Source organism: Jaculus jaculus, chromosome 2, assembly GCF_020740685.1.
Source record: "Jaculus jaculus isolate mJacJac1 chromosome 2, mJacJac1.mat.Y.cur, whole genome shotgun sequence".
Classification (NCBI taxonomy): Eukaryota; Metazoa; Chordata; class Mammalia; order Rodentia; family Dipodidae; genus Jaculus; species Jaculus jaculus.
In genome coordinates, this window is record NC_059103.1 from 56,798,967 (window position 1) to 56,826,427 (window position 27,461).

Genomic DNA, 27,461 nt, shown 5'->3' on the forward strand with positions numbered 1-27,461 from the left:
TCCTCGTTATCATAAATACGGGGCCCTTTCCAAGGATATACACTTCTGCAAACAAGAGTGACAGAAAGTAAATGAAGCAATATATCACAAAAGAGGTCCACCTCCTCTCTAAAGATCTGGGCTCATTCCTGGCCTGGCATTGGCAGCACTAAAAGCATGAGCTTAGTAACTAAAGATAGCTGGTTCATTTAAACATAGATTTCCAATATGAGAAGATTCTATGTGTTTATCTGTCATTCAATTGCTGAAATGCAGATGGTGATCTGTGGTATGCCAAACTGTCACAGGACACATAGCAGCCCTGTCACACTGTTGATTGGTAGGACACAAAATGATGTCACACTCAGATGTCCATGGAAACTGAAGGCAGATCTCCTCCCTGCTGATCCCAGCCCCTGTCCTATCCCTCTGGACTGAGTGCCATGCATGTGATGGTGTTTGGCTTCTGAACCTCATCATCATACCCTTATATCTGAGGCACCAGCTCCCTGCCACTGTACCTCCTCTGCTGTGATGGACTGTACCTTCAAACTGTGATCCAAAGTGAACTTTTTTTCCTTTAGTTGCTTATTGTCAAGTGGTCATACAGTGGGAACAGTAATGAACACACCTGTCTAGGAGGACTTCTGGAGAGGATTCCCTGCATGGTTCACAGGTCTGCCTCAAACTCGGGATGTGTCTTCACAGCATATCATCACTGTTTTATCCATGAGGTCAATGCATTTTACAGAAAAGCTCTAAGCTGGCAGAGTGGGTTAGTGCTTCTTTACTAGACAATCTCTTCAGCGATATATTGTCTGCAATGATGTTTTAACTAATACCGCAGATACCTCAAAGTGTCAAAGAATCATTGCCACCCTGAAGCATCACCTCCTCCCAAGCTCCAGTCCAAATGCCGAGATCATAGTGGGCATTCTTCCAATTGCCTTTACACATATCCAGCATATAATAAACATGTCCATCACCTTCTGCATATTGTTCTACAGTGTGTGAGGCTTCTATGCATTTTTATATCAATTCATCTAACCATTTGACTATACCAGCATCTTACTGGATTTAAAATTGGAGTAAAAAGTCTCTTATAAAAATACAAAACCGCAAAGCATAAAATAGTCAGCAAGGATACCTTTGACTACAAATCATACTCATACTGCCATCAGAAATAAGAAATGATACTCATTTTCATTAAAAGGCTCCTGAATACCTGCTTAGCTTCACACATGAATACATTTTAGGGTGGCTGACCTCCTGGCTATAGGGTATCTCTGAAAAGCAACAGGCCTTCTTATAAATGTTAACTGGACAAAGTGAAATTACCAAAAATCCAATGAAAGTCACCTCTTCAGGCTGATGCTGCAAGCTTGGATCAGGAACCCCTCAGACCACACCCCTGTCCAGGGAATGTCATGTGCTGATGGGCCTCTGTCACTAGCCCCCACTCTGGGGGAAAGAGCTGGATGTATCTCAGTAATTACACTGTCAGAGATGTCAGCATAAGAGACTTTGTGAGGGACAGTGGGACATGAATACAATGGGAATGCCGTTCTCCAGAGATTACTAAAATACACCATCTCAGATTCCATGGAATAATGGAGTCCTATATTTCCATTTCCTACATCTCTTGTTTCTTTAAGTCCAGTGGCTTACAGTCCAGCCAGCCCCAGTCCTTATCCCTGTAGATGTTTCCTAAAACCATCGATGTACTGAGCCTGCATTCTGCTTTATTTATGCCTATATAACTATGGTAAGGTGTACCTTATAGATTAGATATCATAAGAGATTAGCAAAATCATCATAGAATAGGAAAGGCTTGTGAAGGTGGTCTCTTTCCTTCAAAATATCCCTCTGCTAGTGATGTATGGAATGGTGTATTGCCCACTTGATCAGAGGCATGAAGGTTCTCTCTGGCGTATGATGTGTAGTGTAGCATACAGCTATTGCTTAAGGGCTCTTTGAACATAAGCAACAAGACACTGTGATAACTTTCATGTGACTAATGGGAGGGTAACATATACAATGTGGGTGTACTAGGCAAAGGAAGGATTTGCATCCAGAGTGGAACTGAGAGAGAAGATGCATAAATTCATTGCACCACTCAGAACACTCCATGATTTTTTTTTATTTCTGATATTATTTTCATTTAATATTTTCAGACTCTAAGTGACTTCACCTAACTGAAGCCATGAGGAAAACTAAAAACAAGAAGGGAATCCTTTTTAAGCAGGGTGTGAGCTTGGTACTGGGTACTATGAGGACCGTTTCATTCAGTGACCAGTGGTGACAGGTGAGAAGCACACTGGGAAGAGTCAGAGCAGAGATGTATGTGAGCAGTGCTGGTCACACCTTACTGCAGGCTTGCATTCATAAGTTCAGAAACACCCATGTACCCAGCTTCTCCAGGCTGTGCATCACCTCAGGCATGCACAAAGTTCTCAAAGCCCTGCTGTCTCCAATGCTAATGTGAAGGAGCGTGGGGTACATGCTAAGGAGTTGTGTGTGGCTTGACTGCAGCAAGCCTCATGGGATGGAGTTTGCTTCTTCCACCCCCTGAACAGATAAAATAATTTCCAGAGCTCACTGCTAGAAACTACTTACTTTTGAGTGTCCAGATGTGGCTGGGCCCCTCTACTGACCAAAACCTTCACAAAGAGTAACATTGAGGCCCAGGGGTAGACAGGAAGATCAAAATGAAGGGTGTTGGCCTTGATTTAGAGTATTCAGATGTCACCAGTGCTGAAGGCCTCCCACTGCACATGGGAACCGATTGCATGATATCACTGGGATTGCAAGAAAGAAAGCACATGGGTCTGAACTTCCACCAAATTTCAAACAAGAACATTTTCAAATCAGCTCCATTTTTAATGTCCAGGATCTAAAACACCCCAAAGGCCATATTAATCAATGTTAAACTTGTGATACATCATGGAAAGGAAGGTGATTCATCTTTTAGAAGGAGCTATTCACACACTTGACAACATGGGCTAGACTAGTCCCTCACACTCAGTTCTAAGGGGACACCAAGCACTAAGGTCTTCTTTGGGGTTCAGGAAAGGAGGAAATAATGGCCTACAAGATGATCAGCACAAGAAATAAAATGTGTGTGTTTGTGTGTGTGTGTGTGTGTGTGCATAAAATTTGCAAGGAAGCCATCTATAGCAACACTGTGAGGTACTGGAGGAGGGAGCTAGGCAGGGCTGTTCCTCAGACAGGAGATGGTGATAGTTCAGAGCCAAGACAGGCTTCCTGTGATCTGGCTGAGGAATGACTGACCAGCACACTTTAAGACTTACCATTGGAAAGGGAGAAAACTCTGCCATAGCTCAGCTTTTGGAAGCAACTTCTCCAATATTGAGTCATACATTAAATCCACAGGACACCATGAAGCCCTCACAACTATTTCACTTCCAAAATTCCCTCGGTCAACCAGCAAGGCTTTCAGATAACTGAAGGATATTTCTCAGTTCCAAACCTAGAACTACCTTTTTGTGAATAAGCTTCCAAGTATAATATTTTACAGCATGCACAAGTGACCTTGGTTTAGGCAAATCCCTAAAAAAGCCCATCTTATGTGGTAGGAGTGCATACCATGAGATAATGGTTAGACCTTGGCTATGTAACACAGACTGTCCCATCCCTTAGTTTTTCTAGTTCCTTGATTATTCTACAAGTGTTAATTATTTTCTCTTGCTTACTACTTCTTCTTCCAAATTTGATCATCATTTCTGCTTTTCTATCAGCAGAAGCAACAAATACCAGTACCTCTTTAGATTTTGTCAAAAAGGAAAGCAAGCAAATCCATGTGGAGACTTGAGAATCAATGATGATTAGGAATTGAAGTTTAATGCATGGCTACTCCACTTGTTTTAAAGTCATTAATTATTTCTAGTTGCCCAGTATAGTTTGCATTGTTCTATAGCACAGACAAGTTTTCTTTAATCCTCTCTGTCTGCTGACTTCTCTGATGAGGTTCACTCCCTTTGGGGTATTTCCAGATAGGGATCTGGGTAGGTGAGCAGCTGCTGGACAGGGTCACTTCCTCCACAAAGCCATTTTGTAGTGTGGAAAGCAGGAGCTGGCTGCAAAGGGCATGACAGGTAACATGAGGTCATACAGAAAGGTATTTCTCACATCAGAACTGAGTATGTGAGGGAACGCTGGGGAAGGGGAGAGGTAGACACCCACTGTCCTTTCTTTGCTCATTTGAGCTTGCCAAGAGCTAGAATGCATCTTGACTCTCCTTTCACTTATTTCTAGAATGATACTATTTGATCTCTTGGATGCTGCCATGAGATTTTAGCTAATTGATGTTTAAAACACACTTTACAATGAAGTATACAAAAAATACAATTTCCGGGCTGGAGAGATGGCTTAGCAGTTAAGCGCTTGCCTATGAAGCCTAAGGACCCCGGTTCAAGGCTCCATTCCCCAGGACCCACGTTAGCCAGATGCACAAGGGGGCGCACGCATCTGGAGTTCATTTGCAGTGGCTGGAGGCCCTGGCATGCCCATTCTCTCTCCCTCCCTCCCTCCCTCCCTCCCTCTCTCTCTCTCTCTCTCTCTCTCTCTCTCTCTCTCTCTCTCTTTCGCTCTCTCTCTCTCTCTCTGTTACTCTCAACTAAATAAATAAAAATGAACCACAAAACAAAAAATTTTTTAAAACATACAATTTCCTTAAATGCTTCAGTTTTCCAGATAATCTTTTTAATCTGCCTTAAGTTACTTTAAAAAAAAAAAAACTATTAATGACAGATTTTTATATTATGTAGCTACCACGAATGTTTCTTCTGTGAAAAAAAAAAAAACATAAAGAAGACCTAGATAAAATAAAATGAAGCATTAAATAGTGGCTGGGTTAGATTTATGTGGTTATTAAAATACCATTGTTGATTTACTAGAAAAAGCTCCCATTTAATTACATAATTAAGTTCTAGGTTATTTTCATTGTATCCATGAAGCTCATTGCAGTGCTGGTCTACTGAGTTGTTTTCAGAAGCAGTTTATTTGTCAGTCAGGTTTACTTAAGTTAAAACCATCAGTGTAGTTGTGTGGTTCTGTATTTACTCTTGAAATGTCATCTTGCTCTTCTGCAGCATCTCCTAGTTCCTCCTCAGGGCACAAATACAGGCCCTCATGGGTTGCTTCCTCCCCAGGCCTTATCTAAATTTTCCTTAAAAGTAAACTTTGCCATCACTGACTTGCTTAAATATTCTCTATAAGATATTCTTGGTCTCAAAGAAAATTATGAATTTCAACAAATTCACAAATAATCTCATTTTGGTGTCTTAATACATTCATTTACAAACTTATAAAAATGATCTGATATTTATAATGTTAGCATTTTGTTTCTGTTGAGCATTTTGCAGTATTATCAACCTTACCCATTCCCAGGTCACAGTATCAGCCTCCATTTGCATAGGGGTGCACAGATTTATTTACTGAGGTAAATAGGAAGGATGTGTTTTTTGGCTCTTACCCTTACCATCAGCCACTTCATGCTCTGGACAGTTTATATTCAGCTGGGCTTGTCTCACAGATAAAAATCATATCATGTATAAAAAATGCTGATGATTTTTGGAAAAAAAGAAGCGCACAGAGGTGAAGCCATTGCCAGTTTTCCTTGCCAGGAGGACAGGTGATGGGAATGCATGTCAGTCAAAGCATTGGTCTTAGCAGTGGCTGTCCCTCCAGATGTTTGCACATTGAGAGTGTGTTCAACACAAATGGCCCCTAGAAAAGTACTTAGAAAAGGAAGATGTGAAATGAAAAGGAAGACTGATAAATGGTGTATCTTCAAGTGGGAGAAGGGAATGGACTTGCTAAATGTTGCAGAAAAAGGTGATGATAGAAGCATGAGTGCAAATCTGAACTGAGCTTGGAGGTGTCAGGTTCTCTGTACCCACCTCATGGGGCCTCACTGGCCTTTGTTACTCACACCTCACCAGGGTGTTCTCTTGGCTGTGCCGGGTGGGCTCACTCACAGGCTCACAGAGATGCATCCAGCTACTGAAAGAGCAGCTCTGTCCTGCATTATTGGTCTCCTCTACTCCATATCTAAAGGCAGAGACAGATTACTCTCTTGTGGCAGAAGTTTCTTTCTCAGGGTTTAACCTGATGCCCTTCTCACTGTGTGAAAATCCTATATTCATCACACCTACAGCAGAGTCTTTGCAACCTCATGTAGACATTTGGAGGTCATGGTACTGCTGACCAGGCGATGTTCTAGGGAACCAGACAGGGTCCAGCTTTCACAACCAGCTGATGTTTCGATGTATGTGTAAGGTGTATATAACACCAAGAGGCACGCAGTGCCCAGACTTGGTTCCACAAGGAGAAGTCACTATCTGCAGTGCATTGGATGGTGTTTCCTCATGTCTTTTAGAGGAAGATCAGTCATTTCAGGAGCAAAGTTACTTCAGTAGTGTATTGATTGATGTTGGGCTCCCATGAGAATGTGAACCTGACCAGAAGGCAGAAATATATAGCAGAGTACATTCCACTTTTAATCATTCTGAAAGTTCCCTCATGAGCTGACTTGCTGATTTTCTGTTCAGACATTCATTATTTGTGGAAATAAACTTGCAGTGCCAACTAAAGTTTAGCCGGTCCTATGGCATCTGTCCTGTATTCACTTCCACAAACATGTGCGTGCATGGACACACATGCACCAGAATGGCTTCTCTGTAATGAAGATGACCTCAGCGAGTATGTGTACTTGCTCTTCAGACCTGCCAGACTTCTCTGGGGAAACTGGAGCTCAAGAAGTTCTGTAACCTGCACCACGGAACACACAGTCAGGAAGTACTGAGACCCCAAACTACAGAAAGAAGCCTGTTTTCACATTGGATACCAGGACTAGAACTCATCCCAGTAAAAGGCACCACAGCCTTCCTGTCCATAGTCTCGGACTCCTTGCCTGTCATCACTGCTTAACTAAGTCTGCCTCCTCCGCCTTCCTCTCTCTGGGCCCTTCTTCACCTGGGTTGCCTCCTGCTGCTGTGTCTCACCCTTCTTACTCCTCGCACTCACTTTCTAGTTCCCCACACCTGGGAGTCCTTAGTTCCAGGACAGATCCCTCCTGCGATTCCTTGTCCTCTCCTAGAGCCCTTGCCCACAGCTCCTGTCTGGCTGCCTCCCAGGCTCTGATCCCAGCGCTGTCTACTCCAAGGCTTCTGTCCATCCCATCTCTGCTCTCAGTGACTCTTAGGCCTTCTCTCCTTTGAGCTAAGTGTGACCATACTTCACCTGTTCACCTTCCTGTCTATCTTCCCTATGCTTCAGAAATGCTTTCACATCTTATATCCCCACAAACTGCCATAGGACAGAGCCAAAGTAAACTTTCATAGATGAATTACTGCATAAGAGAGTGGGCGGAAAGCAAATAGATGTCTCTCTTGTGTGAACACCAATAACAGCAGCAGCAGCACTCAGGGAATAGCCTGATGCTGAGCATTACTATGGTTCTAATAACAAGTCCAATAACAAGAAATAGTCACAAAGTCATTTATATAGGAGGTTAAAGTCCCATGCGAGGAGTTCCATAGAGGCATCTGGGAGGTGAGGGTTGCTTTCAGACATCCAGAATGGGCAGGGGAAATTTGAACAAGTGACACTGCTGATGGATAAAAACATGGGGAAAGAATGAGGTGGTAGAAAAACAAGACAGCCCTATACCAGGAGGCCTCAGCATGGCAATGGGCAATCATATATGCCTGTCCCCATTAGCAGCAGGTCAAACTCACAAGTTCCCAAGAAAGAGACTCCCAAGCCCATAAGAGGCAGGATCTATGTGTGCTGGTGACCAGCCCAGCAGAGTGTATGAGTCTATCCTGAATCAGACATGTCCACTGGGCTCCTACCTAGCCCTGGACAGAGGTAGACAAGAAAGGCTCAACATAGCCCTCAAATATCTCAGCAGGGGATCTTCACAATTCACTATCTGGCTGTGCCAAGAGGCCTCAATAGCCTGAGGATGGTCTGCCTGCTCCATCTTCACTGTGTTTGAAAATAAATTAGTTTTACTTCAATTGTCTTTCAACTTACCTGGTTATATAAATGTCCTCAAAGTTATAAAAGATGACAATGTGTTTTTAGTGGGGAAACATTTACTTTTAGAGAAGAAAACTTGTTTTTTAATTATAACAGCAAAAATACAACAGGATCTATGTTGAAAGCCTGCATTCTACAATAGGAACATTTCAGGCTCAAGTCAGACAGAACAGTGTTTAGATCCCAGGACAAGAGTTGGGCACCAGAAACTTCCCTAAGACCCTTGAGCCCTACTCTTCTCATCTGAATACAAAGATGAAATTGTTCTTCCTGTATTCAAATTGTCTCATCTGGGAAGAGGATCGTGTGGTCAAATTATCGAAGTAAGAATGTGTTGGGTATTCCACTGCTGGCTGTCAGATCAGGTGTCTGTATGGAGTGTACCTGAGTATAATACAATACTGTGCCTTTCAATAATTTGAAGACTTCAGAACATATTCTCAAGACTTCTGAGCACATGAGCAATTGTTTTGTAGCACACTAGCTATTGTTAAAATGGACATATTACAAGTAAAATCACTTTCTTGTGTTTACAAAGGAGCAAATTGCTCCTAATGGTAAAACATTAGACGTGGAGATTTATGTCCAAGACCCAAGTCTGGAACCTGCCTGGCTCTTTGCTTAAATCCAACGGGGTGTGGTTTTACCTCTGTGAACAAGCAGATAGGCCTTGTGAAGTTGCTCATGTCTGACATTATTTCTCTAGAAAATCTGCCTTGTATTGGAACTTCTGTCTCCAAGAATTTCTTCTTGTACTTAGTTCTAGATTATTGTGAAAACTGAAAATTCATGCTGAAATTCAGTCCCACTTGGGATGAGTTAAGAAGGAGGACCAGGTAGGATAATAACAAGGTGGTTGAGTCAAGAGGGCTCTGGGACTGGTCTCAGGCAGTGTCAGTATTTGAGACTTACCAGTTAAATAACCTCAGGCATCTTACTCAGCTGCTTGCACTCATAAGAAAGATAGCTGTTAGTGAGAAATATGGCTCTGACAGAAATTTGGTTTCAAAGTTCTAAATTGAGACATGTCCAAGGTGAGTTTCTGAACGTCTCCAGAGCATACTGCCCAGGTGAGATGGTTAAGAAATCTGAGTGTTGCTCTTAGTACAAATCATCTTCTCTGAAAATTTTCCAGCATGGCGATGGAGCATGGACTGAGCTAGCAAGTCATTTTGCTAAAGCCCTCACAGTTTAATTTAATTAGCTTGGAGCCAGGAGCACTGGTTGTAACATTTCTATTTCTACACCTTAATTTATTCCAGGGCCGAATCCAACCCTTCAATTAACAGTCCCATCAAGGAAAGAGCTAGCCAAATTAGCTTTTATTAATTATTCTCATCTTAAGGCTTCTTCTCTTGGCTTTTTGCTATTGCCACTCTGATGGATGGTGTAGGAAGGGACAAATATTGACCTGAAAATATGTGTGACAGCCAAGTCCAAATGGCTTTCTAGAGATTGTACTCCTGGTGGCCAGCATGCTGTCTTCATTATCATCATAGCCCAGAGTTTCCAGGGAATAATTTTCATAGATCAGGCACCCAAGAACTTACAAAGCAACCTAAAATACACTTCCTTATGCCATATATTACAAATCAGTATTTTTTTTTTTTACAGTTTGTACATGTGTCCTTTAAAAGGTATGCCTGCATTCTCTGGATAAGGCAGGATAAAATTGGCTTACTTTTAAAGTTTTACTTTAAAATATGTTCTCGTAGAATAAGTAGAATATTGATGCTGATAACTCCTCCGGTCCATTTTCTGTTGCCTCAGTCTGGGTTAGTAATAAAGCTTAGAGTCTTATGTAGCCCATGGGTCTGGTAGCTGAGAAGTCCAGAGTTGGCACTGGACTTTGGTGAGAGCTTCCAGATGCATCATGAGATGAAGGAAGGTATCACCTGGGAAGACAGAGCAAGCATGCCCACTCTGGGAGCTGTTCCTCTTCCTATGAAGTCACTAATGCCAGCATGGGGTCCCAACCAAGAGTCTCATCTCACAATAATTGCCTTCCAAAAGCCCCACTTCCACATATGATTACCATGTCAAGTGGAAGATTAAGATTCCAGAACAGGTCTGGAGGTATGAGTTAGCAGTTGAAGTGTTTGCCTGCTAAGACAAAGGATCCAGGTTCAATTCCCTAGGACCCACGTTAGCCAGATGCACAAGGGGGCACATGTGTCTGGAGTGCATTTGCAGTAGCTAGAGGCCACTCTCTCTCTTTCTCTCTCTCTCTCTCTTGTCCTTTTTCTTTCAAATAAATAAATAAACATAAAATATAAAAAAAAAAGATTCCAGAACATTAACCTTAAAGGGGGGCTCACTCAAATCATAACATCCTTCTAAATCTCCAAGTCCAGGTGTCACATCTGGAATTTTGAGTTCCTTGTACACCAGTGCACCAATAATTTGGAGTGTTCCTTGGCTCCTTGTCCTATGAGTTCAAAGGATTAAAGCTATTTGCTGCAGGGTAAAATCAGAAAGATTGTATTATAGCTTAAAGCTTTAGGAGGGCGAAGAGAAGGAGGCCTAAGCCTAGAACACAACAAAGGGAAGCAAGATGAAGCTCCTGCCCAGAGAGGCAAGAGGGGGTTTGAGAAGCCCATTCTAAGACTCAGATCTGTGTTTTTATGGAAAGTGGCTACATGAGGAAGACAAAGTTGGCACACTGCTATGGACAAAGACCAGATTTTCCAGCTTTGCCAGTAATCTTAGTTAAGGATCAGAGTCTCTGTCTATAGGAAGGGTACAAACTTAATCCAGAGATCTTTCCTGGAGGCTGTAATATCCAGGTTTCTGAAAGCTTAATGGCATTTCCTGCTTTTAGTCAAGGAATAAAAATCCCATTCACTTTTAGGGTTCTGTTGCCCTGACTGCCTAGCCAACTTCTGTCTCCTGTCAATAGCCCAACAACAGCATATTTGACTGCATATAATAGCCTATAAAATACACATGAATGTTTGTGACTAAAATACTTAGATTGTGTTTAGTCATGCAACTCAAACAAGTAGTGAAACTTTTAAAGCATGTTGAGTTCTAGAAAACCATGCCTACTCTAAAAGAAAAAATTGACAATGCCTATTTGTTACTGTTTTATCACTGTCCTTCCTCAGCCCCTAGAGAAGCATGCATCTCCTTCCAAGCCTTTTCCTAGGGGCATTCTTCTTGCTTGGAGCCAGGGAGCTACAAAGGTGGAAGTATCTTGGGGAACCACAGAGGCTATGTTTCCCTGTATACAATACGTCCATTCTGGGCCAAGCCTAAACTTGTAGTGTTAGGGGGCACAGATAAAGCCATGGAAATAATGTGGGGGTATTTTTGGACAGGAGGACATCTTGGTCACTTCACCATGAGCTTTTCCTACTGAGCAAGCACAGGGGATACCATAGACTGTTTCAGGTCTACATCTCACCCAATGACTTTGTGTTCTCTGCATTTATGGAACATTACAAAGATCTAAATTTATAGACTGTTCCACAGACCTGACTTCTTTGGGGAAGACTGTAAGTTGGAAAGAGAGAAGCAGTGCTCTGAGAAGCAAGATTCTCTTCTGACTCATGCTTGTGCTTGTGAACCAGCAGCAAGAGAAGTTGGAGGTCAGCAACATGCACCTTCCCTCTCGACTACTCAGGGTACATGAGGCTTCTGAATGCATTTTCCCATAGTCTTGCTTGTGAGGAAACCAGTGCTGGAACACTCTACTCGGGAGTCTCAGACCCATCCCAGTATCCATGGTGCCAGTGGCTCAAGCAGAGGAACAGCAGCCAGCAGCTGTGGCCTGGCAATCAGTATGGGATGGCAAATTGGGGCAATAAAATTCTCTTGATTGGGAAGCTAAATGAGAAGACTATTAATAACACCATCCTTACAGAGAGAAAGCACTTAAAATTCTCAGCAGACGGCCAAGGTCACATTGAGGGAAGCCACACACGCTTAACTCTAGCGTATTGTTCTGAGCCTCAGGGATCCAGGCTGAAAGACCTGTGCTATGGCAATAGGCCTCTGTGGTATTCCATGGAAACAGAGCACCCAGTGTCATCTTCCATGCAGGGACTTCACATTTACCTCACAGGTGGAAGCAGTGGTCTTGACACATGTTTCGAGCAGCCCTGTGCCACTCAGGCCACAGGTGCCACACTAAGCTGCACAGCCCTAGGGCAGCTCGTGCCTTTTCATGTGCCACCTGGAGAACCTTGATCACTTTCGTTAATCTCAGTTACCTTGTCTGTGAAAACAGGATAAGGAGAATTGACCCTGTAGAGTTATTTCACCATGGGTAAATGGCTAGTAACTGGAAAGTTTAAGAGAGTTACTGGAATATAATAAATGCTGTTAAATGTTGGTTGGTTTGCTTACTCAGCAAATCTTTATTGGGCAGCTCCTTCATTCAAGCCTGGGGGACCCTGTAGTGAACCTTTGGCCTTATACCATGCTCACAAGCAGAGCGAAGCTGAGGTGACCACCTCATTACTGAATGTCTTGTTCTACTTTTCATCAGGCACAAACTCTGAGAGTCGCAATCCAGTATAAATCTGAAAGTGAGGGAAGAATAGCCCACCTAACTAAAAATTCATGTAGAACACGGGTGCTAAGTTATCTTCCTGTGTGACATCTTCCCACACTCACCAACAAGCAGCACACACACATGCAATACCCCAGTGCACACACCACACGTGTGCAAGCCCATACATATGCATTGCACACTCACACACAACTTCCCCCCTTGCTGGCCTCACTACATGACTGGTCATCCTGCCCCACACAAATCTGGCCTTCTTATCAGTGGCCTTGTCTTGCTCCTGTCTGCTTTCACACTTGGCCTTAGACTTTGTTAGTGACACTTTCCTCTTGCAGGTCTTTTCTGTGATCACCTATCATACTGTGCCACTCTGGTCACCATGCAGTGTTCAGTTAACTGGGCTACAGGTCTTCATGTGGTGGTGGCTGAGAGCAGCTTCCCCTCAGAACACAGGTGTCTCCTCCAGAGGTCTCAAATGATCTCATATTTCTGAATATTTTGAAAGAGCTACAATTCTCCTGACATATGTGTAGCTCCACATGTCCAGGTGACTAAGACACCTCCACCCATGGTACTGTTTTCATCTTCAACATGACATCCAGCACCCTCCCCCCCATGTCCAAGGATAATCTGTGAACTGTTCTCTCCTTGAGTATAACCCCCCAGTCCTCCCTCCATGTCAAGGACATCCTTGGGACTGTTCTCTCCTTCAGTACATCCCCCAGTCCTCTCTCCATGTCTGAGGACACCCTGGGACTGGTCTCTCCTTCAGTAACTCTCCCGGTCCTCCCTCCATGTCTAAGGACACACTGGGACAATTCTCACTTCCACGATGTCCCCAGAGTATCCTGACCTCAGAACATCCTGGCCAGTGTTCTCATCTTCAGGATGCGCCACCTCCCTGTTCACTGCCATCGGCTCAACGCAGCCTCAGAAGATCCTCCACTCAGCCTACCTTCTGCCCTGTTTAACTCGCTATGCTTTCTCTGATGGCCAACCATTCTCTCCTGCACTATTCTCTCTTACCACCTGCTCTGATTTCCCCCACCTGCCATGTTATACTAGTGTCACACCTGCCTTGCACACAAAGCAGAACTTAGAAACTAGGAGACCAGTGGCTCCCCTACACACTTTCACACTTGCATAGGAAATGGAGCAGTCTACCTTTATGCCTGTAGCTGTATTTATACAGGGACTTGGAGATTCTTTTGTCAATGTACCAATATATTTCAATGTACCTATAAATTTTCTTGTCTCACGTCCCGACCCGCAGGACCTCGTTATTCGTGGGGGCGAGGGGGACCCTAACCTGAAATAAGATGGGCGAGAGAGAGGAAGAGACTCAAGCAAATGTACACTTGTCAAGAGTCCAATTTTATTGAGCCACAGCGGCCTTTTTAAGGGTTAGGGTTAGGGTCTTGGGTGAGGGGGGTGCTGGAGGAGGCAGGTGGTGGAAAGTTACAGAATCTTCTTGGCCTTGGGCCTAGGACAGTTTGCAGTTATTCCAAGAATTCACGGTATAGTTCTCATGTCTCTGCAGTCGCCAGGCAGGATGTTAATTAGTTAGGTGTGGCGGGGTGAGGGGATGGAATCAGTTAGGTATGGCAGGGTGGGGGGATGAAGAAAGGTCGGAAGTTGCTCAGGGCAGAAGTTATCTCAGGGCTCATCTCCTCGTCTCCAACAGTCTCATGAATTTAAAGAATGAAATCTACAGACCAGAGAATAAGGTTCAGACAGATTTTATTGGAGCTTAAAGCTTTAGGAGGGAGCTGAGAAGAGGGGGCTTAGTCCCAGAATGTAAGAGAGGGAGTTTAAGAAGCCCACCTCATGACTCAAATCTCAGTGTTTTATGAGCCCCATGGATGGGTAACTGGCTTAGTAAGTTTAGTCCTGATGTCAGGAGTCTGGAATCAGGAATTTTGGAAAAGTGCAGTCTTCTTAGAATGGTGGTTCTCTAGAAATGGTGTGGAAGGACTCCGTGGGGGTTGAGGTAAGGTAAGGCCAAATCTTTATGAAGTTTCTGACCTATAATAGTGTATGCATCATCTTCCTTTACAGGGCCAAGGATAATTCCTACATTTAGCCAAGAGATTTTGGGGACCTGTCACCCCTAAGCTGCCCAGCCAGTTTTATCTCCTCTTAGTATTTTTGCATGTTCTTTAAAAAATTGTGATGAAGTATACATAGCATAAAATTCACCATTTTACAGTGTGTGGTGTGGCTAGAGAGATGCCTTAGTGGTTAAGGTGCTTGCCTGCTAAGCCTAAAAGCCCAGGCTTGATTCCTCAGATCCTACGTAAGCCAGATGCACAAGGAGGCACATGCACTTGGAGATTGTTTGCAATGGCTGGAGGCCCTGGCATGTTTGTGTCCTCTCTCTCTCTCTCTCTCTCTAAAATAATAAATAAAATATTTTCAAAAACTAAAGTGTATGGTGTATTGGTGATAAGTATGTTCACCTTACTGTTTGCCCTCACTGTTGCCACAGCCAAGCCTTAGGATCAAGCCCAGCTGCAGAAGTGAGCTGCGGGATAGGTCACGGGGATGAAGTGCAGGACGGTGCAGATGGACTGTGAATGGAATTCTTGTAAGTTGGCTCAGCAGTGAGGACCAAGTGGAGCTCTGTGCCTGTCAGTCCTTTTAGGCACGCATGAGGCAATCAGATAACAGATCAGTGGGGATGTTGCCAACACAGTCCTCCTTATCCACATAAATGTTTCCATTCTTTGTAGGTCTAGTGCACTTGGTAAATTCTTGGGCCTAGATTTTCTGATATTATTTTAATATGTCCATGTGTTCATATGGTCCCAATTGTCTTTGATAAGTTTATAAGATGGTATCCTCTTTACTTTCATAGGTTGCTTGTCAGACTGTGTGTCGTAGGTGGTACTGAACAGATGGTGATGTTTATGTACATGACAAGGTACAGAGTCATCCTGCCTCTGCATTTGCACTCAAAATGAAGCCAAATGCTTCTTGTTAAATGCAGTCTCCCAGAGCAAGGCACCGCATGAAAGCCAATGCTTCACACCGTATATAGTCACGGAGACATTCAACTGATCCCAAACCTTTTCTATTCCTATACCAATGTATTTGGAGTTTTTGAAAGGGCCGCATTTGGGTTTGAGTAGTAATTAACTCTTTCAATCTAGGAACACAGGATGCCTTTTCACTTATTTCTGTATTCTTTAATTTCTTTCAGTAATATTGTCTAGTTTTAGGTGGGCAAATCTTTGCTTTTTTTGTCTGGATGTTTTATTCTTGGACATTTTATTCATTGTATTTATTCATTATTTATTATTCATTAGTATCATGTTCTATTCTCTGTGTTGTGACCATAATTGAGTTTGTTTCTTAGAGCTCTTTTCAGGTTGTACATGGTTAGCATGTAGAAGCTAACAGGTTTTAAGTGCTGAGTCTCTAGTCATATTAGGTATTAGTATAGTCATATTGGGTATTAACCATCTCTGCTGAACTTTTAGGACTTTCTGCATATGTGGTCATGTTGTTTGTAATCAGATAAATTTATGACAACTTTTTCTAGCTTGGGTAGATTTTTCTTTCTTTTCTAAAACCATGGCAAAGACTGAAAGTAAACCCACTGAGGATTAGTAGTGAGAGTAGCATATTTGTCATGCTCCTAACTTTAGAGATAAAACCTTTAGTCTTTCTTCGTTGAGTGTAATGTTAGCTATGGTCTTTTATTGGCAGTATTTATTCCATGAGAGCAGTTTCGTTCTATTTATAATTTGTTGTTTCATGTTTAGTTTTACATTTAATCATGGGAAGGTGTTGAGTTTTCCAATACCTTTTATTTGCATTAGGCTCACTGCTAAAGTTTTTCCTCTTTCACTTTTTAATGAAACATATGACATTGATTAATTCCCCTATATTAAACCTTCTAGCTTTATAGAGGCAAATAGCCCTGTCATGATGAACAATAGTCTTTTAATACACTGTTGAGTCCTATTAGTGTTTTGTGGTAAACTTCGTATTAATATTCATAAAAAATACTGGTCTGTAGTTTTGTTTTATTTTGTTTTGTTTTCTAATGGGGAGCCTTTGGCTTTGGTACCATGGTAATGCTGATCTCAGAGGACAAGTTTGGGAATGCTTCCAAATCTTAAGATTTCAGATTTTGAGAAGTATCTGTGTTATTTCCTTAGATGTTTGGTAGAACTTATGAGGGAAGCATCTGGTCTACTGTTCTCCTTTGTTGGGTGCTGGCTATAGGCATGGCCATCCCTGCTAGCCAGAGATGCTGACATGTGGGTTTTTTAATATACATCTTAACAAGTATAAATCTCCCTTTTAGCACTGCGTTCATTGGGTTTAGGATTGTAGCACACCTTTTTGGGAAACTCAGTTCAGCACAACCCAAGAAGAAACATGGAAATCTAACACTGTAGCTCTGATCTTCTGGTTTAAGGGCTGGAAGTGGCAAAGTTTGGAGGCAGAGAGAGTCAGGGTACCTCACCTGTGCAGCCATGCACCTGCAAAGTGTGATTAATGCCACCATTTCATGGGGCTGGTAGGAGGAGGTCTGGGCAGTATGCATCCCTTACCATCGCTCCTGCTGGTCAGCAGTGTGCTTAAAGCCTGGAGCTTCCATTAGAACTTAAAGTGCTGAGGAAAATGCTTGGTAGACACACTCCTGTATTTCTTATAGTCTTATTAGCTAAAGGAGGTTTCATTCCAGAATCTACTTAGCTTTAGCCCCCAAGGGCTTATATAAGATATAACTAGGAAAGTCACTCAATAAAGTCAGTGCTCTCACCTGTACAGAAGCCCTGCTACACCTGGGGATGCATGTCTACAGGAACACACTGGGCCCTGTGAGTGCCAGGAATGAAAGCCACAGCTCTGTCTGCTCCCACTTAGAGCTGCACATTTTCACTAGCTTTTTCTGTCTCATTCCCCACCCTGATGTCTCCAGTCAGCCCTATGCTTCATGCTGATGGTGATGAAAGATTGTCTCTTCCTCGGCCCTTTATTTTTGTTTCTTTCATTCTTTTCTATTATTGATTTATTTATTATTTATTTGCAAGCACAGAGAGGCAGTGAGAAGAAAGACAGAATGTGCCAGGGCCTCCAGCAAATGAACTCCAGATGCATGCAGCACTTTGTGCATCTGGCTTTATGTGGGTACTGGGGAATTTTTATTACCCTTCCTTTAGATACTCTCATGTCCTCGATGATACTTACAAAGGCCAATCTGCATGCCATTGTTTATTTAATGCTACCAGAGCATGAATTTTTAAATCTGAAAATGAACCTGAATGTGTCATATAAAACCACATTCCATCACAACCTAATACAGTTCACAACCCACTGCCCCACAAGAAGGCATGTTAATCTTAATTACCTTGATTTTCCTGCTGCTGTGGCACATGTCCCTTTCTGGAGTGTGTTCAGACATGAGCGGCAGGTATTCAGAGCCTTTTCTGACTGTGCTTCCCTAGACCTGGAAGCCTTGACAGGCGACCACACTCACTGTGCCAGGGGAAGCCTGGAGCTCCTCACAGCAGGTGGTGTAGCTCTGCAGGCCTCACAGTGCTCAGCTTCGACCTCAGTGATTATAGGGTCCCACCTGTCATATGAGTGACAAGGGATCTGTAGGCTCATTGTGGTAGCTTTTGAGTGAGGCACAAGTTAGAGAAATGAGAGGAGCCTGTAGGCCTCTCTTGGATCTCAAGGATTGGTGGAAAGAGTTGAGATTTCCATCCATTCACATCATCCTAAGAGAACAGCTTGCTTAGCCCTGCACAGGACATGGCTTCACAGCCCATCTTGTGGTGTGAACAGAGCTTTTGTGACCATTGGGCAGGGAGGGAAAAGCCTACCCATGAACTCTCTTTCATGATTGTGTTCGACAGATAGCTGCATGGCACAGTAGTGCTTTGAGATCTGGAAATTTTCACAGAAAACATTAACTGGAATTTCAATAGCAATAAAGTTATTTTTAAATATTTATTAATTGTATTAAATTTATGTATTTTATAGTGAACACAAAGTCAGAAAATTAGGTCCTTGAAATAATGACTTAATTGGGGGCTTCTACTTCCCAGTACGTGTAGTGAGGGCCCCTTTTTCCTGCTGTACCCACTCAGATCATAGCATGTGGCATCTAGGCTGAGTGTAGAAGGAGGAGAAAAGAAAGCTGTATGAGAAACGTTTGTGCTACTATAACCAAATTTTTGACAGAAACCACTGAGAGAGAAATACTTTATTTGGGCTCACCATTTTAGAGGGTTAAATTTCCATGTTTCTGGGCCCACTGTGAGGCAGCACATCATGATGGAGGGAGTCTATGGCAGAAACTGCTCCCCTCATGGCAACCTTGGAGCAGGGAAAGGTACAAGAAGATGCAGGGGGAAGCTGTCCCTAAGGACTTATCTGTAATAATCTGCTTCCTCCTGCTGTTTCTGCTCTTTAAGTTTCTAGAACCTCCCAAAAAAGTGTCACCAGCTAGGATCCAACCTAACACACTCCTTTTGAGGAACATTTGACACGTCAGCCGTAATGGAGGATGATACAAGGAGCTTTGCCTAGTGATGATTCCTGGCTTTCTTCTGCTTCATGCACCCCAGAAGTAAAGCAGAAGAAGGTACAACCAGGAAACAGGGGAAGCCCTAAGGAAGGCTACTCCCTCTAACACTCCCGGCCAGGCAAGGCAGAAATGACCTACATCGTGAGTGCTCCACTGCCAGCACCTCATGTAAACCTCATCCCCACTCCTGCTGAGAGCCACTGTGAGTGGGAGCAGGGACTTCTGTCTTCACTCATCCTTGAGGAAGATTCAACATTGCTGCCACTTGGGTTCACAGCAGACAAGTGGACAGCACGACTTCCTCCTTCTCCCAGCAAGTAGTCACTGTGATTCCATCCTGGCCCAGCAGTAAAGAGACACCAAGTGTTCACAAAGGCCAACAGGGAAAGCTGGACATCTACCAGAGCTGAGTGCTCCCCTTCCCTGCTGAAACAATGCCAGGAATCATGGGTTAAAACAGAGGTTTGCATAAAACTAGAATTCTCCCAACACAAAACTTCCCAGACTTCAAACAACACTTCTCATCACACCAGTAACCAGGAAGATCTCAATGGAATGTCAGACAATCCATTGGCACCGACACTGAAATGTCAGAAATGTTATAATTATTTGGAAAAGGTTTTGTAAGTTGACCCCACAAAAATATGTGTGTGTGTGTCCACACCTGTGTAGCATGGTGCACCTGTGGAGGTCAGAAGACCACTTTGAGGTGTCTATACACTACCTTCTTTGAGACAGTGTTTCTTTCCTTTACAAATGAACTTCCAGACTGAAAACAAATATCAGACTATCTGACCCATAAGCTTGAGATTCTCCTGGCTCTACCGCCCCTTGTAAGAACTCTGGGATCACAGATGCATGAGCCACTGTGCCTGATTTATGCAGGTTCAGGATTTGAAGGCTTTGTAAACAAGCACCTTTTGTTTTGTTTTGTTTTTCAAGGTAGGGTCTTGATGTAGCCCAGGATAACCTGAAATTCACTATGTAATCTCAAGCCAGCCTCAGGCTCAAAGTGATCCTCCTACCTTGGCCTCCCGAGTGCTGGAATTAAAGGCATGCACAACCATATCAGGCATAAACAAGCAGCTTTAATTGATGAGCTCTCTTCCCACCCCTTGGGAAGTATTTTAAGGCAGTTATGATTTCAAACAATTTCCTTCAAAAAGTAAGAATATTTTATAGCAAATGAAGGAATAGAAAACACTGGCAGAGAGATTTAACACCATAGCAAGGAAACTGAGATATAAAGAATAGACAAAGTAGGTATTTTTGACATGGAAACTATTGTAACAGAGCTAAAAGTTCAGCTGATGAGCTGGACAGCAGAAGGACAGCAGAGGAAAAAGCCACAGGCTAAACCTGTACCAACAGAAGCTGCTATGAGCCTGGAGACAACACAAGTTGACTGAAAGATCCATTCAAGAGGCATGAGGTATTTTGTTTTTGACTGACAGCTCAAGGAGAAAGCAGAATGAACTGAAACATACTCAAAGAAATTAAGGCTCAAATTTTATAAATTTACTGAGACACTAGTTTGCATACATGAGATGTGAGCACACCCCAATCAGAATACAACCAAAGAAACCCACATCAAGACCTGCCATGATTAAATCTCTGAATACACACAGCAAAGAAATCCTGAAAATAGCCAGAAGAAAATAATAGAGGGTCACAAAGAAAAATACTTCAAATTACATTAAGAATGACAGCAGAAAGAAATGTTCTGATATTTAAATATTAAAAGGGAAGAATCAGCATACAGGTTTTTGTAGTCATAGAAAATACCTTTCGAGATTGAAAAAAGGTTCTTCAAAGTATTTCCTAAGTAAAGAAAGTTCACATAAATCCCTTCAAATGAAATGGTAAATGGTATGAATATATAATTAGTAAGTGAGGTGGGCAGAAGAGACTAACAAACAGAACCCAGCTTTGTGATATCTACAAGAATGACTGTGTCAAATATGACAACAGAGGCAGTTTGAAGTAACAATGCAGAAAAGGCCACATGATGTGGCTTGGATCTAAGGAAAGCAAGAGTAGGTGTCATCAAGTGGAGTAGACATGAGAGCAGAGTCCACCACAGTAAGGGACACTGTGGGAGGACTAGAGGCCAGTCCTCCAGGGAGACTCAGCTAGTCTAAGTGTACCTTCTTTGGACACAATGTATACGACACAAAGGCTGACGGATCTGAGGAAAGTAGACAAACCCACACTCCCTGGCACAGCTGCTGGGTGACTACACGGAGAGCAGCAGTGGTTGGAGAAGTCAACACTGTCACCAGCCATATGAATCCAGTGAGCATTTATGGAGCAACCCAACCCCCAACAGATGCCTGGAAGTTGTCCCAAAGGACCATGGGACACACATACCAAGACAGACCATTACCTGGATCATGAAGCAGACACAGGAAATGGGTAAGAACTGAAACCAGTGAAGGTGCTCTGTAAGCACAATGGAAACAAGTCAGCAACCAGTGGTTGACTGATGACAGGAACACCTTCAAATCTGCGCAGACAACTCAGTAAGTATCATCAACTTTGACAAAGCTTTCAAAGACTGACAGGAAAGAAAGAGAGAAATAAAGAGACTCAGCTTGCAAGGATCAGCAAAAGAAATGAATGCAACAATAGGCCACATGTTACACAGGGGCAATGCCACAATCAAGTCTGCACCATCAACTGGATGATAGAAACTAAGGGTGCAGAGGTCAGAACGAAGCAGATTGTCTGCACGGCCTTGTCACTCATGAGAACATGATTTATAAACTCCCAATATAGACACTTTGGCCCAGATGATTCCACTGGAGAACTCTACCAGACATTTAGAAAAGAATTATAGCTAGTTCTCCACAGTCTCTCTAAAGAGAGAGAAAGAGAGGGTGGGGCTCACAATTAAAGCTAGCTTTACCCTAGATCAAACTAGACAAAGACAGCACCATTCCTGGTACATACAGACAAACCCACAGATGTGTGGCCAGACCTGTTCAACTGTGTGCTCACACTTACACCTCGTGTAGAGTCCAACACCTTGGCACATTGTTTCTGAAACTGTTTACAATTTTTCTTATTAATAATTAATTTTACTATTCCAGTGAAACAATGTCTCGCTGTGTAGTCAGGCTGGCCTCAAACTCTCAATCCTCCTCCTCAGCCTTCTGAGTGCTAGGTTTACAGGCTTTCTATTTTTTTCTTTGAATACCATTTCTTCCCTGGAAATGAGCAGTTGCAGTGGGATTCGCTGTGTGCCCTCTCTGGACACCACACTTTCTCTCCAGAACAAAGGTGAGAAAGCTGTATTGATCACAAGCATGCTGGCTTGGTTTTTGTCTTGGGTTTGGTTGGCTTTGTTTCTAAACTCCCTGGGTAGTTCTGTGCTTGAGGTTTTTGATTCTTTTTAAAACATTTATTGCTTTCTGCTGCTGCTTTTGATTTGGTTTGTTCCAAAGCTGACCTTCACAGTCATGTATGTTGAGCTTTTATTAAGGCCTCTTCCGCATTTTCATATAAAAATGTTCAAAAAAGTCTCTGACAACTTACTTTAAATGCTGGACAGAGGGAAGCACTCAATACTTCTCTGCTGAGCTCACTGATTTATGTGAAGGTTTTGCTGGATGCCCAGAGCCATGGTCAGTTGCCCAAACAGTGTTGCATGGGTCATTGCTTAACAAACTAGTCTTTAAGGGAAAGCACAACCCAGTCCTCTGTCCAGCCAGGAAGTGTTCTCAGGGTGACCCTTTTCCATGCTTTTACCAACAGATCTAATGTGACTCAACAAGTCATTCTTTAGTTTTAATATCTTGGAAAATTGCAACTACTTTAGGAGAATTCTCCCCATCAGTTGTATGAAAATATTTGAGTGGCTAATTTTATTTTTTGAAATGTCAACTATCCACAGGGATGTATTTAAAGACATGGACACAGTGGCCACTCCCTGACACACTTATCATAAGGAATGGCAGACTCTTTCAAGAGGACTAGAAAGTATGTTTCCTCCAACATATCAAGGGGGAGGGGGGATTTAAAAGTGGCAGGGAAATCAGTACATGCATCTGTCCACTAAATTGAAAACACTGTTTACAAAGTTATATAATACAACAATTTTGCAATAATATAAAGTAGAGCATAATGCATAAGTTTATACATATATACATATACACATGAATGGGTAAACTGATATATATGTGTGTGTGTATGCATAGTATGTGTGTATTTAGACATACATATATCTCCCAGGTTCTAAAACTTTGAATAAGGAAAAACTATGTCTGTAAGCCACTGGTGACTCCACAGTGAGATTCTGCATGGCCGAGCCTCTGACTTCTCTGTCCTGCCTGAGCCCTTTAGTGGCTGATCAGGCAGACAGTGGATGTTCCACCTTCCATGACAGCCCTCTCTTGGCCTCCAAAGGCCAAGTCAAAGACTTGCCATTAAAAATGAATAATGACTGATTGATAGGGGAAAATGTATGATGGAGAATGGAGTTGCAAAGGGGAAAGTGGGGGGAGGGAAGGAATTACCATGGGTTATTGTGTACAATTATGGAAGTTGTCAATAAAGTACCTAAAAATAAAAAATAAAAATTAATAATAAACTATGTGAATTGTCACTAGGCTGTGCCCGCTAGAGTTTATAAGATACAGCAGATTGCCTGGGTATATTTTATCTCATAGTCTATAATCACTACATTTGAATTCTGGAAATTTAGTAGCTTCCAAACATGAACTGTGAGTACATTAGTTCTCTTAGAATTTCAAGTGGACTCTCACTACTTCTCAAGGTCTGGGTCAAGTTGAGAGAAGGTGAACATATGGAGTAACTGGGGCTATAACTGTAGCATCTGCTCCCACCATGAGCAGAGCAGCTTGCACAGTAGTCAGTAGTCATCTACTATGTGCCAGATGTTAGTGGGCAGCCAGCAACAACCCCTAGCAGTGTCGGGAAATAACAACTCAGCAGGAGGAGGGATCTTTAGACCTCATTAGATATAATTCCCACCTTACAGGCCTGAGTGGTGAGGCATAGACTTGAGACAATGTGTGTTGACAAGCTCACCAAGAGTTGTTGACCAATTCATATAATATTCAGGGCATTTACCCAGTTATTAAAAAAAAGAATGCAGTAGAATAAGAAGTGACAGAAACTGGCATAATGGAGGGAATATTCACCACGACATCATGTGTATAGTGATAAAGATCAGTGTAGGCATGAGATGAGTTCCTCCTCACTTCCCTGCGTTGGACATGTGATGTGTGTGTGTGTGCACATGCACGTATGTGTCAGAAATGCAGAGAAAGAATTAAGCCCCATTCCCATTCTCACCTCTAAAGCAACAGTCCTGTGTGGAGATCTGTGTGGCACCAGCCCTCATTCCTAGCCCACAGATTCACCCAGATTTTTCCCATTCCATTGATCAAGTCATACTGTGTGTTGACTGTGGAAACGTTATTTGCAGACTGATAACTGAAGTTAATGAAAATGATTTTACTGTGGTTTTAGGGGTGCCCCTTCCTTATTTGTGCTCTGTGCCTACATTATGTAAAACATACCTGCACTTCTCCATTTTCAGAACTGCCTTGGAGAAGAGAGATTTGTTGGGCTATTGTAATGCTTTGTTTCTTTTAAAGTAATGCCTATAAAGACACCTTTTGTCTAGAGCCAGAAGGAACTCTACCTGCAGATACTCTCCATAGTTCCCTGTAAGCCCACATCCTCCAGTTCATTCTACAAAGCATTCAAGATAGAACTTTAAAAGAAAAAAAAAAAAAGATTTTTGCCAAAGAAGAGCTGATATTGCAACTACTTAGATAATCAGAACTAGTAGAGAATATTTTTCTCAAAATTAATAATACTTTTTTCTAGTCAAAAACATATATGTGCAGCTGGCAAGGAGAAGTGCTGTGTTTCACAGTGGATTTCGCTCTGGGATTTACCTGCTTTGACGGTAAGACCAAGGTAAGATGCGGGGCCCTTCAGAGACACGCTCACACTAGAGACATCTGACTATAGAATATCTGAGCGATTCACCCTGGAGGTGTGTCTGCATAGCCTGTCGTCCTCACACGCTAGCTCAGGGCCACAGAGTATCCACAAACCCTAGAGCCCATGCTGTGGAAACAACAGAAGGAAACATGTTTGGCAACCATGATTCACAATGCGAGGCAGAGTGGGGCAGAGAGGAGGAAGCACAGGGCAAAGTTTCTTGATTCTACTCTAGAAAAAACCTAATACATTGAAATGAATACCGTGAAAAGAAGTGTTAACTATCGCTTGTTAGACCCTAACAGCTTTGGTAACAATAACTCAGCATCCACACGAGGGAGAACTTATCTATACATTCAAAGCTGCCTTGGATCCCAGCTTTATTGATTAAAGATGCTGATGTGAGGAATAGGGGATTAGATCATCCCCATTAGCATCTGAGAGCTCACCTAATTACATAAACATCAAGAAAATGTTTGCCAAAGAGAAAGCCAGTATGTTGTCCCATCATATTTCTAAAATTTCACTCCATGTTAACTAAGAAAGTGGGATGGGAAGCACGTGTATGATGAATGGTGCTTTGAACAGCTAGAGTGCAGTGAAATGAGTTAAGAGATCTGATTGGCTTCTATCAGCAAGTACTGACTGGGGCAGAATCTCCATTACAGACTGGCAGAGCTCCTTGGAAGGGCAGAACAGAGAGTCCAGGGGCAGGATTGATGGGCCTCATATTGTGCAGTTCCATGGCTCATACTGAGCAGCTTCTCGTGGCCTTCCCTGAAGGGAAGAGCATTATTGCCATTTAGCCTAGCTGGACCCCTTCCAATGTATAGCTGTCAATCTGCAGTTGGCAAGGAACTTTGTTGTGTTGGAAATTTTCTTGTTGTGTAAGGTTTTGGTTTAATGATGTGACACTTAGCATGTGTGATGCCATTTTGGACTGGTCTTTGGAGAGCAGACAAGACCAGTGGTCTTTCATGACTTCTGCTTTATATCATCTTCATTACAGTCACTTCATACACTGAATTTCAGAAACCCATGCTTGCTTTCAGCACTGCTCTGTATGTGCTCAGCTTTGGTCTTCCCTTGTGCCTGGAGTCCACACAGAATAAGCAAGGCCTTGTCTGAGGCACCTAAGAGCTGACATGCATTCTCCAATAGTTGTCAGCAAATTCCACATCTGCACCCCTTGGGGTGCTCTCTCCTGTGACCCAGTTGAGCGCCTGTGAAGCACCAACCTTGAGAAGTTTTCCCTCGACTCCTTCCATTCTCCAGAGCAAGGTCCTGTCCAGGGCAAGCCTGCCTCCTCCAGGACTCTTGGAAATGTCTGGAGTTTCTCTTACATGGAGAAGCCTGGGAGATACCAGTAAAACTGCTTAATGCATGCCATGCACAGAGTGCCACACTGCAGAGAATTATCACATCCAACCTATCCTCTGCAAAGGTTGAGAAGCCCTGAGCTACAGTAGGAAGCTGCTTTCTCTACAGAAAGCTGGCACCTGAAATTCACTAGGTGCATTGTCATGTTATTTCTTCCCAGGAAATTTCTTAGGATATTTCCTGGTAGGGACACAGGCAGTTAGTAATAACAAAACATATTTATATAAAATTTTAATAACAAGGGATTTCATGTCTGCATCCAACACCATAGACTATCCATGCTCATTAGTGCCACGGTCAGAGCCAGAAAAAGGCCTCCAGATCCTTCTCAGTGATCTCCTCACTATACCTGTGCACCATGGTACTGGCCACATACAGGACCTATGACTTGCAGCTGATCTTGTCAGGAAGCCAGATCTGAATCTTCTGCAGTGAGGGCAATTGTGTGGCATCTACCCTAAAGGAAGGAGAGCCTCCTGCCCTACAAGCTACGCAGACCTGCTCTGTGGCTTCTGTTCCTTCCTCTTGTCTCAGGAAATCTTGCATTGTAGGACATCTGTTCTGAGACCCTCCAGATTTCACCTTGAGGGTAGGCTTGCCTGGCTCACCTGCATACTGGCTGAGAGGTCCTACATTCATTTCTCTTGCTGCACTCAGCAGTGTCCTGGCACAGACCATAGGCAGGGCCCTTGCCTGAGAGAAGCAAAGCACAGCACGCAGCCATCTTGCTGCTGGAGGTCTCATTGGGGATTTACCTGCGTTTCTGCCTTTGATTTGTTTACACTGAGCCAGTCTTTAAGTCAGTCCACATAGGATTTTGCAAGTCTCTCCATATCACTCCACCATCCAGTACTTAGCCAAGATGGAGGGGGGGTCATGATATGAGCACTGGGCCTGGGACCCCAGAACTCTACTGTTCCTCTTCATTACCATGAGAATCCATGGGGAGATTCAGCTGGGTTGCACAGGTAGCAAGCAGCAACACCCTCACAT

The 27,461-nt window shown here is 43.0% G+C and overlaps 1 protein-coding gene across 1 annotated transcript in view; it reads left to right on the forward strand.

The window, feature by feature from the left end:
• Positions 1-27,461, forward strand: part of Sntg2 (syntrophin gamma 2) — a 248,453-nt gene that overhangs the window by 199,122 nt on the left and 21,870 nt on the right. The window contains exon 15 of the mRNA XM_045143508.1: positions 24,969-25,061. Within this exon, the coding sequence (XP_044999443.1) occupies positions 24,969-25,061 (93 nt within the window). The remainder of the gene's footprint in view (positions 1-24,968; positions 25,062-27,461) is intronic.